This window comes from Somniosus microcephalus, chromosome 7 (assembly GCF_052327205.1).
Source record: "Somniosus microcephalus isolate GS21.2 chromosome 7, FLI_Smic_1.0, whole genome shotgun sequence".
In the NCBI taxonomy this organism is placed as follows: domain Eukaryota; kingdom Metazoa; phylum Chordata; class Chondrichthyes; order Squaliformes; family Somniosidae; genus Somniosus; species Somniosus microcephalus.
In genome coordinates, this window is record NC_140993.1 from 106,587,409 (window position 1) to 106,608,318 (window position 20,910).

The 20,910-nt window shown below is 39.5% G+C and overlaps 1 protein-coding gene across 3 annotated transcripts in view; it reads left to right on the forward strand.

Annotated features, from left to right (window-relative positions):
- rock1 (Rho-associated, coiled-coil containing protein kinase 1) overlaps positions 1-20,910 on the forward strand; it is a 245,316-nt gene that overhangs the window by 216,618 nt on the left and 7,788 nt on the right. The window contains exons 23-32 of one of the 3 annotated variants that reach the window (XM_085992813.1): positions 1,517-1,682; positions 1,848-1,941; positions 2,670-2,755; positions 2,882-3,070; positions 3,993-4,158; positions 10,205-10,275; positions 12,967-13,055; positions 15,739-15,817; positions 18,148-18,409; positions 19,971-20,184. In XM_085992813.1, the coding sequence (XP_085848939.1) occupies positions 1,517-1,682; positions 1,848-1,941; positions 2,670-2,755; positions 2,882-3,070; positions 3,993-4,158; positions 10,205-10,275; positions 12,967-13,055; positions 15,739-15,817; positions 18,148-18,409; positions 19,971-20,184 (1,416 nt within the window). Of the gene's footprint in view, positions 1-1,516; positions 1,683-1,847; positions 1,942-2,669; positions 2,756-2,881; positions 3,071-3,992; positions 4,159-5,182; positions 5,227-10,204; positions 10,276-12,966; positions 13,056-15,738; positions 15,818-18,147; positions 18,410-19,970; positions 20,185-20,910 lie in introns of those variants that run through there. The other 2 variants (XM_085992815.1, XM_085992816.1) reach the window with 2 other exon arrangements.

Consider the following 20,910-nt stretch of genomic DNA (forward strand, 5'->3'; position numbering starts at 1 on the left):
GATAAGTTCCTCTGTGTACACGGCGGCCTTTACATCCTTACAACCACAGGCCCGGCCAAGCACAGACAGTGCCTGAAGGTATTCCACGGTCGATTCCCCAGGTTGTTGTTTACGACTCCCCAGGAGGTGCCTGGCGTACACTTCGTTCACTGGGCGCGTGTACTGGTCCTTGAGGAGCTTGATAGCGTCCGCGTACGAGGTCGCGTCTTGGATGACCGAGTACACTCGGTGGTTCACTTTGGAGGTCAGGACATCCAGTTTGTCCTCGTCCGATTTGATTGCTTCGGAGGCGGTCAGGAATTTTTCGAAACACTTAAGCCAGTGAGTAAACTTGGTGGATGAGTCCGCCTCCCGATGATCTAAGTCCAGGCATGCTGGTGTGAGGATCTTCTCCATTATAAAAATGTTGTTAATAAAATTGATGCGCTATCAATTACTCATAAAAGACCGAGAGTTAGAAGAGTAACTAAAGGCTTTTATTAACAACAGAATGGAGGTCTGCCTCGAGTGGTCGACCGGTCCAGGATACCAAGGGCTGGGGAGCAGTCACCTTTATACTAGGACCTGTGGGAGGAGTCAGCCGAGGCATGTCCAGGCATGTACACAGTGGAATACAAACAGGCCAAACAGGAATACAAACAGTGGTTTACCACAGCTTTGGGTTATTCTGAGCTGCTTTTTTGAGGTTGGCTCCAGAAATTTATGATCAATATTGTGAAAAATATTGACTCTAACATTTATCAAATCTACAGGTTTTTTTTTTTAAAAAAAGCACTTTACAAAATAATATATATATTTTATCCTGTCTCTTTCCTTGGTTTTCTTCTGTGCACACAACCTGCTCCCATGTCACAACCATTCTTTCTCTTTCTTGGCTACTAGGAAGCATCTCAGCTGAGCAAAGACTGCTTACAGATTTGGTATTTTTCGCCCACTTGACTTCAGCATGGCTGTGAGCCTGCACTATCCCACTTCTTGGTGCTACACTTTGATGCATAGATACACTGTGCTGCAGTATGGTTTAAAAACAGCTACTCTGGGATGTACACAAGCTTCCCCTTGTTACTGGTGCAACTACAAAAGGGAGTAGCAAAATCAAATGATTTTTTTGAGAGATAGTGAATATTTTGTAACTAATGAACTTCTCCATACCTTTCCTTCTCCTTTAATACCCCTTTCTCAAATTGGTCTTCGAATTAATGCAGCATGTGCCGTGCATGCTGTGGTCTTTCTTTTGGCTCTTAGCAGCCAGACCTTAAAGGAAATGTTGGAAGCTGCCACCCAAAAGGTAACTTGAACATTTGTGACTTTTTGAGGAGCTACGAGTCGGTTCCCCTGCCGGCCACCGCTCACCCCCCCCACCCCACCCTCCCAATTGCCCCAATTCGAATTCGATCCAATCCAATTTCTAGGCCCTAATGTTTATTGTACAAACTATAATACTGTATTCTTTATCACAGAATATATTTATAAGACTGCCATTATTATGTATGTTAATTTTTCTGTCTTCCACCAGGGATTCATTATGTTCACAAATGGATCTAACTATAACTAAAGCAGAATCTGAGCAGCTAGCTCGAGCTATTGTAGAGGATCAATGTTATGAACTTGATCAGGAACTGAAGAAAGTAATGGCGCGACACAAGCAAGAGCAAAATGAGAAGGTCAACACCATTACCTTGGTAAGCTTGGCAGTTTTACACACACTAACTCAAATGATGTATAAACTATTGCATAAAGTAGCTGGAATAATGTTTAAACCTTTCATTATGTCTTCATGCCTTTAATGATATTTAGCATTGCATTTTCTTTTATAAAAATATGCATATATGTTTATTCATGTTTAGCTAGAGGAATCAAATAGAACCCTGACCAAAGATGTAGAAAATCTATCAAAGGAAAAAGCAGAGCTTGATGAAAAACTGAAGTCTATGGGAGAAGGTATGGAATGTATCTGATCACATTATAATAGCATTTAGATTGACTATTTTGTTCACGCCAATCCTCTTCCCGGGAGACGGGTCGTCTATTTAAATATTATAATGAGGCTAGAAGCCTCTGCGTTAACCTCCATTTTGAGTTTAACTTTAGCTAGTCGGGTTTTGCCCGCCTCGTGAAACCCACCAGCTAATGCAAGATGAGGACTGCTGGATCCAGGAGGTAAGTGGCTTTACAACTTGCCTCCTGGATCCAGGGTCTCTACCTAATCCACCCCCTGCAATGTATCCAGTAATATGAGAGCAAGAGGAGGGAGAAAGTATTGTTTATATATCCTATTATAATCCCGTTTAAGAACTCTGGTCAATTAGAGAAAAAAAGAAAATAAGATAGTATGAGATGTGTTCAAATGTTTAAAACATTTAGCACTCAGATGGTAACCTTCTAAAACTCCGAGCTGTCTAAATATATAGTTATTATCATACAAATGATTATAATGCTGTAAATTGGCTGAGCTGTAATAGATAAACATATGAAGCCGAGGAAGATAGAGCTATGGGGAGAGCAGGGCATTGGGATTAGGTCTGGATTGCTCTATCAAAGACCGCCTTCAGTGTTGTAAACTTGTATGGTTCTTCTATCTCACTTGTTTAAGTAAACACACAGATCAACATTAACTACTCACACTTATCATAAATAACTGTTATTACTTTCAACAACTTGTATTTCAGAGTCACAGAAGAGGGAGGAAGACTTAAACAACATGAAAACTAATTATGAAAAAATAATTAACCAGGAACGTACATTGAAAACACAGGTAGATTTTTTTAAATTCTCTCCTAACTATATAAATAGCCACATTTTAATGCAGTTTTCTAGTAGTTTGTACTGGTTCTGTCTTGTGGGTACATTTACATGCATGTTGTATGTTTGCATCAATTAGGCTGTTAATAAACTTGCTGAGATTATATACCGAAAAGATACGAAAGTGGATCGGAAGAAAGCAAATACAGCAGATGTCCGAAAAAAAGAAAAGGAAAACAAAAAATTGCAACTGGAATTGAACCAAGAGAGGGAGAAATACAGTCATATGGTTATGAAGTATCAGAAGGATTTTAGTGAAATGCAAGCAGTAAGGAAATCTTGCATGTATATTCTAACTTTCATTTTTATATAGATACATAATCTATTAAAAATCTTAGCTGTGCACACTTCTGTAAATGTTTCTATTGTAAATTCATATGTCCACATTGTCATGCTGTAATTATGCACTCTTACCAGTGGTGGCACTGCAGTGCCTCTAGTGGGGAGGGGATGTCATTACAGCATGACAAGTTGACAAAGGCAGTTTCCATTAGAAATATGGACATAGGAGTTTTATAATGGAGATTAAAGAATAAGTGCAAAATGTATGACTTCAAAATGGGGACACAATTTTATCTATACACCCTGGTCAAGTACTCCTGAATATGAGATAGAGGTAGCTGTCTGTTTGCACTGGTTCTGTCTTGTTGGTATATTTACATGCATGTTTTTTATATATATGAGAGAGAGAGAGCAATAGAGAGATCCTCCTGTAGTGTGGACTGTAGCAAATTCAACATCAAACCAGAAAGTGCGAGGATGTGGTCCAAGGTTGCCACATGTAGCCAGAAAGTGGTGTAGACTGCCCAGGTTGCCTCCCTGTTTTGATGTAGGTGAGATCAGGAACTGTGCAGAACAAGACTTGAATGGCCATTCCATAGTATTTAGTATTGGTATGCTAAATGCTGCTTTCATTTCCATACATTTCAGGGAATAAGTCATGCCATCATGTAGTTTTTTTTATGATTTACAAACATGAGATTGTGATTTATGAATCCTTGTTGTCAATCTTTTGGTCAGTCAACTAACTGCCAAAAAAGTTGCAGGTATGATTTTGCACTAGTACAATGAACTATATATTTTATAAAAGCATTTTTAACTGAAAGTGGTCTTGAAGACTTTTTGCTATTATCCTAAAACACCACATTTTTTTTCTCTCATTTTGACGACTTTTTGTTTGAATATTACAGCAATTAGCAGAGGAATCTAACCTTCGTACAGAGCTCCAAATGCAGCTTGATAGTAAGGACAGTGATCTTGAGCAGCTTCGTTCTAAGCTTCAGGACCTCCAGCTCCATATGGATAACACAAGTGTAGCCAGCTTACAGACAGAGGATTCTGATGGAAATGTAGCTGGTAAGATTGACTCAAACTTGACAGTTTACTTTAGGACAAAGCCCTTTGTGTCTAGGTATTCAAGAAATTAATTTAATTAAAAATTATTTTGAAAAATTGAACAATAGTTTATGTACATCCTTTATGTGTTGCTAAAAGCAGATTATTTTTTTTGAAGAAATCAGCATCAGAACATAATTACTAATTTTCTAAGTTTATTTTTACTCTACACTTGTAAACATTATCCATCCCACTCCCAATGTTAGGTTCTTTTACCCGAGCTGCCCTTGGTCAAGTAGGGGGGGCTGAGTGGTACAATGGATTAGCATCTCTGGGACCACAATTTCAATTCAGTCCAGAAAGAAAGGAATAAAGTCTCTCTTGCCTGATGGTTGTAAAGTCCAAAATAAAGTTAATTTGGACAATCTTGACACAATTCAACAGTAACAAAAAAAAAAATACTGGCTATAATTTAGCACTTGTTGGCATCTCATTTAGAGACTGTTGCGGTAAGTGGAGAAATTCATAGTGGCACATAATTGAGTGCACTTCAGTGTTTAAGACAAATAGTTTGAGCAAAGAAGAGGGAGCTTTTAGTTTTGTGGCTTACTGGGCTATATTTCACCTAAAGAATGTTCAGGGCTAACTCTGTGCATTCAAAAGTGAAAAATGTTTTGGTTCTACAGCAATAGCACCCCTCACTTAGAACATAAAAAATTCTCTTTAAAATAGAATTAAACTGGTGGCATCTGTCATCATCTCTATGATGCTATTCCAATTTTGTTTGTGTCTGCTGGAAAGTAGTCTTGCAGTGACTGGTACTTGTGAGTTCAAATCCAGATTTTGCCACTGACATCTACCCATGCTGATATTGAGCTGATAACATTCTTCATTATTAAATTGAACATTCATTAAAAGGACAGTTATTTTAAGGAACAGAAGTCAAATCAGGATTGTATTATGGTAGAGTTTATAAAAAAAAAAAAAAAAAATGGAAGATTACTTGCCTTTTTTTATGGAAATGCCTTTTATTTTTTGTGCCTAGTTGGGTGTTCCCTTTACAACACATGTCTTGTCTATCTTTTTCCAGTGAGTAATTGAAAGCCTTGTTCTATTTGCACCTTCTGCTTGCTGGCTGGCATTTGATGTCTGACTCCATTTGTATCTGATTAAGTCGCTTTGCGATGTTTAAGGGACAGCATTCCTTTTTATCCATCTATACGGTCTTTATTGATGAACTGCGGAATTAGCCGTGAGAATGTTTTAACATTTTAATTTAATAGGAACTCTCCGATACAGTCAGAAGCAGTCATTAGTGTTTTAATTTGCCACAATTTTTCAGTTGACTGTTCAAAGCTAGAGATGTGTTAGTAGAGCTTCAGAGAAGGTTAATGCCCACTAAGCGCATGATCAATTTTAAAGTAATGCGTTAATCCTTTGAGTACTCAGACTTTTCCGTTTTTTAAATAACTATGTTTTATTGCATACGATTAAAACTATTCCTCTACTTTTTATATGAAGCATTATAAAGTAAAATGAGAGAATTTGCATAACCTTGTATGTTAAATAATTTTGGAATTTCCCACAAAATTATAATTCCCATGTTTTTTGTTGTGGTACAGGAGTGCAACTAGTTTTCAGAGTTCATCTCGTACAAGGGATACTGTCTTTTAAACCATTAAAATGCCAAATTTGAATAGCAATATACAAAATAATGAATGCAGCTTAGCATGGTATCTATAATTTTTTTTTAAACAACTATGGCTGCTTTACCCTTTTGCTACCAAACTGCCTGTAGTTTTCCTATTTTAACATTTTTCATAATGTTGCAATATTCTGAAAATCACAGAACTATGTGTTGCAAGAAAGACTGAGTATAAGGTTCAGAAAAAGTATTTTAAATATTATTATTATTATGGTTAAGTTGACCTTCTATTTCTCATCTACATGTTGCCCCTCGGTGACATCATCCGAAGACATGGGGCTGGATTTTCCTTAAGCTGTCGGGAAGGAGGCAGGACTACAACTTTCCGGTTTTAGTCCCGCCTCCATCGACGTCTGGCCAATCGACGCGATTTTCCTTTGATTGACCTTGTTGAGCCCGCCAATTAATGGCCACCCGGCAACAGGTGATGTCACAAACTGAAATTTCATCTGTCAAGAGTTTTTGACAGATGAAATATCAGTGTTTCACAGCTGTTTGAAGCTGTCAAACACTGACAGTCTGACTTCTAACCTGAGTCCTTCTACACAGACTCAGTTAGAACTGTCACCGGCACTGAAAGCTGAAGGCTGTCACTTTTGACAGATCGCAGCCGTTCAGCTTTCAGTTCCGGCTGAGTGATGGACTCCCGAAGCCTAGAGGAAGAAAGGCTGTAACGGTAAGTACAGGTAATTTAAACTTCTTTACACACATTAGACACACCAAACACACTTACCTTTGCACTCATGCACCCATCACTCACCTGAACACCGACGTCGCGACCCCTCCAAGTCCTTCAACCCGACGGCCCGCCTGCTCTAACCTGGCGTGGTTTGGAGCCGTCGGGAATCCCATACGACACCCCTCAAAATAGGGATTAGGCTAAAATCTGCCTGTTAACTACCTGTTACTAGGCAGTTAATTGGCACTAATCCCTTCCTGCCTCGGGTCGGCGGGTCCCAGTGCGGGGCGGGTACCCGCCTCCCTTGAAGCTTACGTGGAGGCGGGTTTTGGGCGGGATGGTGTCGGGACCCCCGAATTTGGGATTTTTGCCCCCCCTACGCCTGAAAGCCCGCCTCACAGCCCAATGAAAATCTGGCCCATGATGTCAGGTTCCACATGTACGCTGATGACACCCAGGCCTACCTCACCACCATCTCTCTCGACCCCTCTTCTGCCTCTTTGTTGTCAGACTGCTTGTCCAACATTCAGTCTTGGATAAGCCACAATTTCCTCCAAGTAAACATTAGGAAGACAGAAGCCATCATCTTCAGCCCCCACCACAAACTCTGTTCCCTCGCCACTGATTCCAGCCTCCGCCCTGGCCACTGTCTTTGCTGAACCTACATCCTACAGTATTTGACCCTGAGCTGAACTTCTGACCCCATATCCTCTCCATCACAATGGTTGTCTACTTCCACCACATAACATTGCTTGTCTTCACCCCTGGCTCAGCTTATCAACTGCTGAAACTATCCTGGCAGGCCTCCCATCTTCCAAACTTGAGCTCATCCAAAACACTGCTGCCCGCACAAAGTCTGTGCTCGCTGAGCTACATTGGCTCCTGGACCACCAACACCTCGATTTTAAAATGATTCTACTCAAATCCCTCTATGGCCTTGCTTTTTCCTATCTCTGTAATTTCCTCCAGCCCAACAAACCTCCAAGAACCCTACGTTTCTCCAACTTTGGCTTTTTATGCATCCCCTACTTCCTTCGCCCTACCATTGGCATTCATGCCTTAAACTGCCGAATCCCTAAGCTCTGGAAATCCCTCCCTAAATCTATTCACCTATTTTAGGACTCTCCTTAAAATCTACATCTTTGACCAAGATTTTAGTCATCTATCGTAATATTTCTTCCTTTGGCTTAGTGTCAATTTTTGTCTGATTACTTTCCTGTGAAGCGCCTTGGTTTGTTTTCCTACATTAAAGGCGCTCTATAAATTCAAGTTGTTGTTAACTTCAGTATATTTCTGGATAAAACACAGGCAGTAGATTTCATTTGGAAGGGAAGATGATTATGAATACGTAATTAAAGTATAGGTGTCTATAATTCTTTTTAAATGTAACCCTCACTACCACATTTCATTTTCAGTTTGGCATGTTTAGCATAAACTTTATCCTGTATCCGCTGTTGATTCTGCTTTGTAATCAAATGACAGGAGTTGTACTATGTGAGGTTTCCATCTGTCCTCTTCCCTTCCCCCAAAGATCCCACATTAGAGTGGTCCATTCCAGTAGTCCAGTTAAAAATGCTCAAGGTCTCTCAGTAAAGACGAGCTGAAATTCCAGTTGTAAGTTAGGATTCAAAGTTGAGGCCTTTTGACTGGGACTCCACTGATTTTACTGTTGAAGCTACTGGTTTCAATTTACTTTGAGTCCTTCAGTACATGTGTGTTTGTGTGTATTTTATTAGTGTTTTTTTTATAATGGCTACTAATTGATTGTAATAGTGTATGTTTTCACCAACAACATATAGTAGGTTAATGAGAGGAATTATTTGACTCTCAACAATTTTAACCTGTGGATTAATAGTTCAGATGGTGATATTTACTGCAGTGTCATTGGAAGCTATATATATGATGTGAAAAGATTGAGATCAGTTTAATTTGGACAGGAAGGATAAATGCACACAGATCATTAGTCAGCAACAGCATTGATACTGTACATAATATAAATATTTTTTGTTTGTTCGGCAGAAGGGGCTTAAAAGATTCTTGTACTGTGAATTAGGCTGAATCTATATGAAATAAAGGCCTTAATTCTGAGCTACAGCTTACTTTAGTAAATATTTGTGTTGATCAGTACTAATGTGGTTTTATGCAGCAAAAATTCATTTTCTTCTCAATTCATTAATTGTACTCTATAAAATAAGTAGTGTCATGTGAAAATTTATTATTTTCATTAGAGCAATAGGGTCAACCCTTCTCCCTATTCCCACAAGTTACTTTAATTATTTCTTTCTAGTAATTTTATTTGTGATTTATACAAAAATATATACACACTCAAGTTATGGTACAATACTGAACAACAGAATACATGCCATGTTGCAAAGATAAGCTTTAGGTTCTTGTACATCTGTATAGTTCTTAACATTTGAGTGGGGTTATTGTTAGTAATGGGGTCTTGGAATAGGTGGAAGCTGGGCTGCAGGCCCATACCCCAAGTGCTTCCTGGCTCCAATTTGAGCTTGTACATTACTTGTTCTGATTGGCAAATATCCAACAGGTTCTATATATGTGTTGTGGCAGGTATCAGGTTGTGCCAATGTTGAGAGATTCATTATCTTGCTGCTAGAAATGAAAGCTGGGTGAGCCTGGAAGTGACGTATGTTCCTTGCCTCACTGGTAAGCACGGTCATGGCTTTGATGGCTTCCAAGATCTCAGTCAAGAAGGCCTAGAGGTAGGGCAGGATCAAAATGTTACTGGGAATAGAGACAAGTGCTGCTTTACCAGCCCAGAGCACACCCTTTCACAGAGCCCAAGAAAAGACCAGCCAAAACCCTGAAATGCCAATAGTACTGGCCGTTTAAGAGAAAGCATGCGCCATACTGCAGGTGCCCCTTGGGGCTTGCGTGTCTTCATGTGGCGAAGCTGGAACCTTCCAGAGGTTCTTGCTACAACCTGCTTTAAGGCATGGTATGAGAAAGGCATCACTGAAGCTGCCCTAGGAGGGTCAACTCCATGTCCAGGAGCTGACTGACAAGTTCTACAGCATCTAATATTTCTTCCAATTCATCAAGATCCAACACTACCAGTGGGGGCCCAGCTCTGCTTACTAGACTCCAGCGCAAACTAACCCCATTAAACTGGCCATAGCAAGACAAACAGCCCATCTCCTGCATCCACAATATTATCCTCCATTTCATCAGAGGACAGAAAACCTGCATAAATCCTGGCAACTACTTGGCCATGCACGGTTAGGTTCATTGGAGAGAGTTGGCCCTGCCTTATTCTATTATAGGTGGAGGTTAGGGAGTGGGGGCCTGACCTTCAGGATCTCCACCTGCAACAGATTGATGGAAGGCTAGTCCAGAAATGTTTGTAGCATGTACCCCACCCTGCATATACGCTTACAATTCCATCTGACCATGTTAAATGTATACTGTGGAATTTTGACCAAAAAAAACAGACTCCAGCTTTCATTATTTCTGGCAAATTTTTTAAAAGTCTGTTATAGACGTTGGTATTGTCAGTTAAGGCTAATGGTTTAAAAAGGGGACAGAGATGTTACAGGCAGTCTGGTTGAGGAATTTGTTCCATTTCTGTAATATTCTTTGACTTGACCTAAGGTGATGATGCAGTCAGAGTTCCTGTCAAAGTATGTTTATTCACTACATGTTCAATGTATTTTTGAAATCAGAAACCAGGATGGAGGGCTGGTTATCGATACCAAACAGGGCAAACATCAAAAGATATGGATGGAAAAAACAGGTATGAAACTATTGTAAAAGAATTAAGTTTTCAAATGTTTACACCATGCTGTTGAATTGTATATTAAACATACACAAAATCTCCCTTTCTGATAGATCTGCATTCTAAGTAATTTAACCGTCGACATCTGGTTTGAAATATAAATAGTATATTAAGTATGCAAGTTATGTTAATGAAAAAGTAACATTTCTTAATAACAGCAAAGAGCAGCACACATTTAAAGGGGGAGATAGGAACATTAGAAACAGGAGTATGTCATGCAGTTATTCGAGCCTGCTCTGGCTTTCAACTAGATCATGGCTGATCTGCACCTCAACTCCATTTTCCCACCTTTGCTTCATATTCCTTGATACCCTTACCTAACAAAAATGTATTGATCTCAGTCTTGAAAGCTCCAATTGTCTTAGCATCCACAGCCCTTTGGAGAGAGAGTTCCACATTTCTGCTACCCTTTGTGTGGAAAAAGTACTTCCTGATTTTGCTCCTGAATGGCCTAGTTCTAATTTTAAGATTATGGCCCCTTGTTCTTGATTCCCCAACGAGAGGCAATAGTTTCTCTGTCTCTACCCTATCAAATCCTTTTACCATTTTAAACACCTCAATCAGATCACCCCTCGATCTCCTATACTCGATGGAATACAAGCCAAGTTTATGCAACCTGTCTTCATAATTTAACCTTCTAAGCCCAGGTATATTCTGTTGAACCTGCGCTGCACCTCCTCCAAGACCAATATATCCTTCTTGAGGAACGGTGCCCAAAATTGAACTCCGTACTCCAGATGGTGGGATGTGACCAAGGCTCCATACAACTAAAGCATAACTTTCTCCCCTTTGTATTCTAGCTCCAATGAGATAAAGGCCAACATCCCATTAGCCTATGTGATTGCTTTTTGTACCTGTCTACTGGCTTCTAATGATTTGTGTACTTGGGCTCCCAAATCTCTCTGCCCCTCTACAGTCCCTAGTTTCACACCATTTAGAAAATACTCCTGATTTACCTTTCTTGGGTCTAAACTAGATAATCTCACATTTGTCCACATTAAACTCGTTTTGCCCACTCACTTAATCTGTCTATTTCCCTTTGCAACTTTCTGCTCCCACCTGCACTACTTACTGTCCCTCCTAACTTAGTGTCACATGCAAACTTGGATATACAACTCTCCATTTCTTCATCCAAGTCATTAATATGGTGAAAAGTTGAGGCCCCAAAACAGATCCCTGGGGAACACCACATGTCACATCCCACCAATCAATTTTTGCTAATCTCTTGTGCGGAACCTTATTGAAATCCTTCTGGAAGTTCATGTAGATAAGGGAGTATGTCTATGGATGTTACCTCTGTTATTCGTCATCTCCTCAAAATATTCAACAAGATTACTCAGACATAACTTATCCTTAACAAAGCTATGTTGGCTCTCTCTGATCAGCTTATTTATTCAAATGCTCAATCACTTTATCCCCAGTGACAGCTTCTAGTAGCTTCCCCACAACTGACATTAAAATATCAAGATGGCTTAACAATACAATTTTTGCTTCTTAACTTCCAATCAAGTATGTTATTTGTATTTTTGTCAGTCCACCTGTGCTCACACCTGTGCTTTCAAGGGTTCATTGCCACCTAGTGGAAACACCTTCTCTGTGTTTACCCTATCAAACCCTTTCATTATCTTAAGGACCTCTATCAGGTCACCCCTCAGCCTTCTCTTTTCTAGAGAAAAGAACCCAAGCCTTTCCTGCTAAGTATATCCTCTCCGTTCTGGTATCATCCTTGTGAATCTTTTTTGCACCTTCTCCAATGCCTCTATATCCTTTATAATATGGAAGTCAAAACTGTGCACAGTACTCCAAGTGTAGTCTAACCAAGGTTCTGTACAAGTTTAACATAACTTCTCTGCTTTTCAATTCTATCCCTCTAGAAATGAATCCCAGTGCTTGGTTTGCTTTTTTAAATGGTCTTATTAACCTGCGCCGCTACTTTGTGATTTGTGTATCTGTATCTTATATCATGGCCCCTGTATCTGTATCCTGATCCCTTTGCTCCTCCAGCCCATTCAGACCCTTGTTATTCCAAACAGTATATGGCCTCCTTATTCTTCCTACCAAAATTCACCACTTCACACTTCTCTATAGTGAAATTCATTTGCCAATTACATGCCCATTCTGCAAGCTTATTCATGTCTTCCTGTATTTTGTCGCATTCTTCCTTTGTATTAACTAGACCTCCCAATTTGGTGTTATCTGCAAATTTTGAAATTGTACTTCCGATTCTAGAGTCCAAATCATTAATGTAACGGTGGTCCCAGCACCAATCCCTGTGAAAACCACTTCCCATCTTTTGTCAGTCTGAATAGCTACCCTTGCTATCCATTCTGCTACCTGTCCCCAGACTCCATCTGCTCTGACCTTACTAGCCTAAATGTAGCGCCCCAACTGCTGTTCTGGCTGAGATCAGCTAACTCAGCACAGTTTGGTAATCTGACCTCCAAGCTTTTGGTCTGTATGGCTGGCCATGCAGATCAGAAGCTTTGAGGTCAGGTTATCAGTGTGGGCTGCATAGGGTGGTGACTTTATCTTTTGGGTCATCAGCAAGCTGATGGAAAATAGTTTTTAAAAAGCCTTTTGTATGTCTTTATAAAATTTTGATCCAAATTTTTTTTTGTAATGTTGAACCCTTTTCTTTGTTATCTACAGTATGTTGTGGTCAGCAGTAGAAAGATGCTGTTTTACAATGATGAATTGAATAAAGAACAATCTAATCCTTCTATGGTACTGGATATAGAGTAAGTACAACCGCCTTGATATTGAGGATGTTATGGATAAAAGACATAGGCGAATAGGGGAATCCAGAGTAGAACACACAATTAGATAAGAAATTGGTTTAAGAATAGAAAATGGAGGGTACTAATCAAAGTTTTCTCTCTTTTTCATGTGCGGGCCCCTTAACTGGCTGCACAGCCCATTCAAATTTTCACACATGCGCGGATATTCGCTTTGAAAAGCCAGTGAGTGGCCTGTGTGGCCGCGCAGCTTAATGGGAATGTTGGTACTAATGAGAGTTATGATGTCTTACTGGGAGGGGGGGTGGGGGTTGAATTGAGTTCCAGCAGGGGTAACTGCTTGGACCTCTGCTGTTTCACATAAATGGCCTACACAATAAAACCAAGTAAACCAAGTACAAGATTATCAAATTAGCAGATGATGCTAAAGAAGGTTGAATAAGAGGATGCTGCTAAGTAATTGCTGAAAGATTTTGTTAAATGTTAAATGACAAATGAAATTTACTGCTGACATATACGTTGCAGATTGTTGCACAAATTTTGTTCAATCAGTATCAAATTAATGAAATAGAAGTAGCACATGGAGACTTCAAAAGGACCTGAGAGTAATAGTAGAATCATACTGTCAATCTCTAAATAATTTGGTGAGGCTGTTTAAAAATCTTATAAAATACTGGGATATATAGCTTATTCTAAGACTTTTTAATACATTGGTCAGACCACACTTTGAGTGCTGTTTTAATTGTGGTCATCATGATGGTCACAAATTTAATGTGGACCCTTGGTTATATTCCCCTCAAAAAAAAAACCCAGATGTGATCAGCTGCTGGATCTGAAACAGATGGCTTAAAGTGCTTCCCAGTGACCACCTTGCCTGATCCTTCTCCACTACAGAAATGAATGCTAAAAGCAGCATTTATTCCTTTCCATTAATCCCAAAAAATTGAAAATCCCTAAGAGCACCTGCATGGTTTAAACACACTCCTGTGTCAGTAAGTGGGAGCATGTGTTGGATGTAACATCAGCATATGCTGTGTTCAGTCGTCACCTATGTAACAGGAGGCTGTAGTTACAGTCAGGAGAGTCAAGATGTGTCTCGGCTACGGTAGCTGGAGTTCATGGAGCATGCATAGAGGAGCTTATAGTGAACAGATCAGCTGTTTCAGTGTCAGCAGGAGCAGAACAATGAAAGTGTATGGGTAGGGAAAAAAGTACTGACAGTTTGACCCCTGTTGATCTCCCGTTATCGTCATAAATTCACACAAGTAATCAAGTATATGCATATAATTGAGGTTGTGCTTTACATTCATTGGCAAAGATTCAGAGAAGAGCAGCAAATATGATCCCAAATATAAAGGATGAGTTCTGACAAAAGATTAATAAAGCTTAATCTGTACAGATGATATCACTGAGGTATACAAAATATTAAATAGTTTAGATAGGGTGAACCCAGATCATCAGCCTAGTAGGACCAAACATTCAAATTAATAAAATGTAATTTTAAAAAGGTATTGTGAAAAAATGTTTTAAGTAAAGGCTAAATGTCTGGAATAATAAAACAGGGTATTGGATATAAAAGCATTAATGGTTTCAAAATTGAGCAGGTTGCTTAGTTGGGGCACTAATGGGACTAGCTCCATTTGGTTAAATGGTCCTTATCATCTTAGACTGTACCTGTGGTAACAATACTATGTGTCTTCATGTAATTTACATGGTGAATGATTAGGCTTCAGATCATGCATTTAAAGAGGTATTAGGGTGATCTCTGTGGTTCCAACGGTAAGCTGCGCTCGCAGGTCAAGAATCATAGCTCCCGGCTATCTTCATATGAGCGCACCTTTCCTGCTGGGAGAGCAAAAATGCAGAGTAACCACTATTGTTTGGTAAGCCTTTTTCTCTGCTGCAAGCGGAATGCAAGATGGCCTAATTTCCCTAAATGTAATGTAATTTTCACGATGCAGCACCCAATGCTCTTGTGACTTAATGATCCTAATTTTGCCAATATCAACTATTGAAGAGCCCAACTGGACAACAAAACCAAACTATGAAACCTATTTTTCAGGTTGGCAGTAGTGAAGTCTACCTCAATGCCATCCATTTTGATTTCTTCCTCTCCTCAGATTTTCAGTTGGAAAATATTGTCACAGCAACCAGTGTCCATTATACAAATGAAATGGAACAAAATGCCACTCTATTTACCTGAACAGATTTGACATTGATAACACCAAAGCTAGATTTCCCTTTCTGTGCACCACCTTGATGAGGTAAAGAACATAGCAACAGACCAGTTGTCCTTTCTTGCCCAGACACTACAATTATCATCTATAGGATCTTGACCGTCTCAATCAAAAATTGGTGCTGCATTTTTTGTTGGATTGAAATGACTAATCAAAAGATTACAAATGCGTTCTACAGCTCTGTAGTATCTGAACATGGCAACACGCTTGTTGTCTTCAGCCATTAATTTCTAGTAGCTGAGTTAGAATTTTACGATTAATTCTGCTTATAGAGAATTATTAACTGTTTTACAAATAAGTACAATTAACAAAAAGTTGCATGTCCAACAATAAATCTTAAATGGCTTACTTGCATTTTATCTTTAAAGTTGATTTACTTATGAATTAACACATACATAATGAAATCTGTAAGTTATTTGCATTTCTAAATAACTGCCTTTATATTCCAGCAAATTATTCCATGTGCGTCCTGTAACACAAGGTGATGTATACAGGGCAGAAACTGGTGAAATTCCTCGGATATTCCAGGTGGGCTATCGAGCACAGTTAGTTTCCATAAAGGGTTTTTGATTTAGATTTTATTTTTACTATTGTCTGTATTTCGGTTCTAAGAACCAGAGGGATGTTATGGTCACGATGGAAAGGGCATGTGTTCATGTGACAGTTAAAATTACAGATTGGGCCGGATTTTGCTGCAGAAATAACAGTGAGGCTAACGGCGCTCACATGTGCAGTTAAATGCGGAAATCAGAAAGTTGCTGTCAGAGTTGTCCTGCTCCTCCCAAAGCTGCGCTGTAATGGTATCTGGCCGAGAGACTCGGCATTGAAATACATGGAACAGCGTGAAGTTGCTGTACTTGCGTGATATATACACCCTAAACTTGCCGGAAAAAGTTAGCCGGATTTATTCCCCTCTTTTTTTTTTAAACGGGTGTAACATTTGCAGTCCTTCAGTCCTCTGGCACCACCCCCATATCTAACTGAATTCATTATTCTAATCGACACTGCCTGGTTCAGACTCTGCTCTGCTCATTAACGATTCTTCACTCTGGTTGATTAAGGAGATAAAATAGTTGTTGGCCCTGTTCACACAGGTCTCAGAGGCCCTGTAGAGGCCGCTGTGCCTAAATTGGCTCTCTAATTACAGTAAGTTCCAGTGCAAAATCCCATAGAAAGTCTGTGTGCAAGTGTGAAGAACAACTAGCGCTGAAAGCAAAATCCAGCCCAATAGAATTGCAACATAGTAACACAAATGGACGAATTTATAAACATCAAGTCATCTCGTTTTTGTGATTATGCCTCTGTGTAGCCCCTTAAGACGTTTTTCTACATTAAAGGTGCTATATAAATGCAAGTTGTTATGCAACTAACCACTGACTGGTTTTTGCATCAAACTTGTAAGCTGGATTCTTGCTAGGTAGGACATGTTCATGGATGAAAATCTGAGCATTGATCATTTTTTTCATCTCTCTCCCTTCCACTCCTTTCTCTGCCCTTCTCTCTCTCTCTGCTTCACTCTCTACTTTTCTCTCTCTCCACTTTTTTTTCTCTCTCTCTCTCTCTCTTTCCCCCCCCCCCTTTTTTCTTTCTACTTTATGATCTCCATTCAACCAGCTGAATCTACTGAGGTCCAAAATAGGGACCCCAATGTAAACAATTAAAGATCAGGACATGGGAGTAGTTCTCACGCCTCAACATTTCAGCTGATGATCGCAAATAAATACAGAAAATGCTAGAAATACTCAGTAGGTCAGGCAGCATCTGTGGCGAGAGATACAGAGTTAACGTTTGAGGTCGATGACCCTTCGTCAGAACTCGCAATCCTGCACATGATTGTACATGATCGCAATCCTGGTTTGTCATTCCGGGAATCAGTTCAGTCTCTTAGTAAAACTCCATCTAACTGATGCAGTCAGTTGCTGTGTCCTTGCTAATAATAGAATAAGCAGCAAACTTCGGAAGAGCAAGGACTGGGCCACAGTGCTGGCATCTTAGAGTGAAGAAACTACAGTTAACAACAGATAATACAGAAAGCAAAGAAAATGCTAAAAGAGGGGGAAAGGAAAAAAATGATGAAAGAGAAACACAAAGCTGCTGAGGAGGACAGGAAAAATAACTAGTAAGATTTGTTTCAACAGCACTGCGGCCTGGAGAATAGGCAGGAAAGAGAGCAGATGACATTGGGGAGGAATAGAGACACTTTTGAGGGAGACTAATAGAGAGGGAGAGTGACCCTCTTGGGAACCTAGTTGAGGAGGGGCAAAGGAAGAGACCCTGGTTGCATGTCAAGGAGAAACCGAGACCAACCTTGGAGGAGAATAGAAAAAGAAAAACCCTGTCTTGCAGGGGACGAGAATAGAAAGAGCGTTTAACTCCATTGTGGGAGGAGGGTGAAGAAAGAGGATCTGTTGAGGCAAAAGACCCTGTTGAAGAGGATGGGGAGGGAATAGTGAGAAACTCTAGCAGGGTGAGCGGGAGAGAAACTTTGTTACATGGCTCATCTCTGGCCTGCCTGAGAGCAGATGGGACGGTTGCTGTTGGGCGAAGCAGACCCACACTGTGTCCTATGACTCACCATGAACAATGCCACAGGAAATCCACTAATATTTAGAAGAAAAACTTGCATACCTATTTGGACTTTGGCTAATGTTTCCCACAATTGCAGGTATTGTACAGAGCAATCCCAAGTGTGTAGATTTGCGGGCTGGTTTACCATGCGTCTGTAGTGTTCCAGAATGCTTCCGTTCTTGACAAAATTATGTATGTAGCTTTGTAGGTTGTAACTTTGTAGTTTGAGCCATTTATTCCAATTATTGTATGTTTTATTTGAGTAAAGTGTGAATTGTGTTATCTTTCAGATACTATATGCAAACGAGGGTGAATGTCGAAAAGATGTGGAAGTAGACCCTGCGCAGCCGGTAGAAAAGCCTGACTTTATACCTCATAAAGGTCATGAATTCATTCCCACACTTTACCATTTTCCTACCAATTGTGAAGCTTGTGCAAAGCCTCTATGGCATGTCTTCAAACCACCAGCTGCACTGGAATGCAGGCGATGCCATGTTAAGTGCCATAAGGATCATTTGGATAAAAAGGAAGATGTGATTGTACCATGCAAAGGTATGAATTATTTTATGTGATCAATACTATGCTGGCTTTTGTCCATCACTCTTAACCTTTCTTAACCTTGTGTTTACAGCAAAAGGGAGCTTGCTTAAGCAGTTCCATGTTTCTTATGAACTGAAGTTTACACCTTAAACGTAACATGAATAGAATACTGTACCATAAGATTAGCAATTACCTTTTTACAACATTATGTAGTACCAGTGCCTCATGAGTTGCCTCATGATCTCCTGCCCATTTTCAAATTCTGTAAGATCACACTGTCGGACCATAGTACTCAGGCTAAAACTAATAATTGTTATTTATTTACAAGCAGGTTAATTACACAAGCAGAAACACAGTGCAAGAAGCAGTACCATACATGACTTATACATTTTTGAAAACAAAGCGCTGAATTTTTAGAAGTCCAATCCAATAACTTTTGCACTGAGTCAATGATGTCTGTGAGGTAATTGCAGGCTTCTTTGAAGAACAAACACATTTTTTCTCAATGTTTAGCCAATCAGGATATTAGTTATTTTTAACCAGTTGAGGAATTAAGATATAAATAGCAGTGTCTTGGCCATCTATGTTTGCATTTGACATCTTGCCACAACAGAAACTATTTGGAATGTCTAATATGTTTTCTGTTTTGAGACATAATGAAGATCTGCTTCTGTTAGACACACTATGCAGCTTTCACAATGGGAGTTTCTATTTTAAATTTCATGCTGTAAAATGTTATAAAATAGCTATGTAAATATAGAAAGAAAAACTGAAACTGCTCTGATGCAGTAATATTTCACTTCTAAATATAAAAGTTCAATATTTGTAACTTCTTTTGTCCTTAAATGCTGCTTATGGCTTTTAATGTCAATGACACTGATGGATCACTTGTACAGGGAGTACTTCTATCCACTCTCTACTACCTCTGGGTCCTAGTGCCCTTCATGTATAGAGAGAAGTCTATTTCACTGCACCCTGTTTTTGGCTAGTTACTCTTCCCAGATGAGAACTCCTCTCCCACTGGAAAATAACATCATATCTCGATTTGTAACAGCTTCATTAAATTTGAGATGTGCAGCAACAAAAAATATCTTGTAACATTCAACCTAGTGAGTTTTTACAGTCAGTTATCATTCACAACATATATTTCATCTCCATGTTTGAGAGGAAAAAATAGATATCTGTAGTGTCAATATTTTATAGCATTTCTTGATTGAGAACAAGCTAATAGAGCACAGTTTAAAATATAAATCCTGAGAGGTAGCACATTACTATATCCACATACTGTCTTACAAGTTTGTATGATGTGAGTTATCACCCATATGTAGTATTACACCTCTCCTCTGGTAAGATGTCAAACTGAGGCAAGGCATTCCTCTTGAGAGAGTTCAAGTCAGTCAATGGATCTACTGTGCTGCATCTTGTGGTTGATTAGGGGGTTCATGACAGGTGCTTGGGAACATGTTAGCTACCTAATTTCATTCAGGAAACTGCAAAGTAACTAGAACATGGGAGAGGGGAATGTGGAATTTTATAGATCGACCTTTGCTAAAAGTATGTGTTCTCTCCTTAGTGAATTATGACGTTAACACAGCGAGGGATATGTTGCTACTGGCATGCTCTCAGGATGAACAGAAAAGATGGATTGGACATTTAGTGAAGAAGATTCCCAAGACCCCACCAATTGCCTCAAGTTTTGTGCGTGCTTCTCCCAGGACTTCTTCTACCAGATCAGCAAACCAATCTTTTCGCAAACCTGCCAAACATATTGTTCCAATCAAGCCCAGGTAATATATTGGGGAGAAGATTTTGTTTTGGTGTAAATCTGTGGAAAGTAACATGACGGAATTCACTGATTTGCAGTTTTCATGGAGAAATGGATGGTTCGTGGAACATAATCCCCAAAACACTGATGAATATCCTGTGATCCCAAGCAAGAGAAATTGACTTGGCTTAGTCAGAAAAGAGTGAGCCTAAAAGTGACCGTTAAATTGAATTAGGTTACAGATTGTTAGTGCTGCCCTTACACCTGTGGAACATGGCTCTAAATTATGATGGCTCTTAAGGGTTCTAAATGCTATTCATGTAGGGATGGGGGCACGTAGGATCCTAAGGATTACAAAGTAAAAAGTTGGAATACTGTAGTGATTAAAATAATGATTGCAAAAATGAATGCAAATAAAGGCAGTGAGCTTAAATGCACTTCCCTGTCCTGATCATCAGAAGCAAAAAAAAAAGAACGAACTCCCTCAGTCGTGCACTGAAATGTCTAACTAGTTTATGTACTCAAATCCAGGCGTGGCATTGAAAATCAACCTTCTGACTCTGCGGCATGAATGCTACCACTGAGCCAAGCTAACATTCAAGCTACTGTAGTTTTACAAATTACAGTAAACAGCTATGGATAAGCAGTACAAACTCGTGAAAGAACAGCTGATAAAGTTGGTGAAATAGTTGAATTAGATCATAAAGATTTATGAATGAGGAAAGGCTATTCCTCAGCAACAATTTAC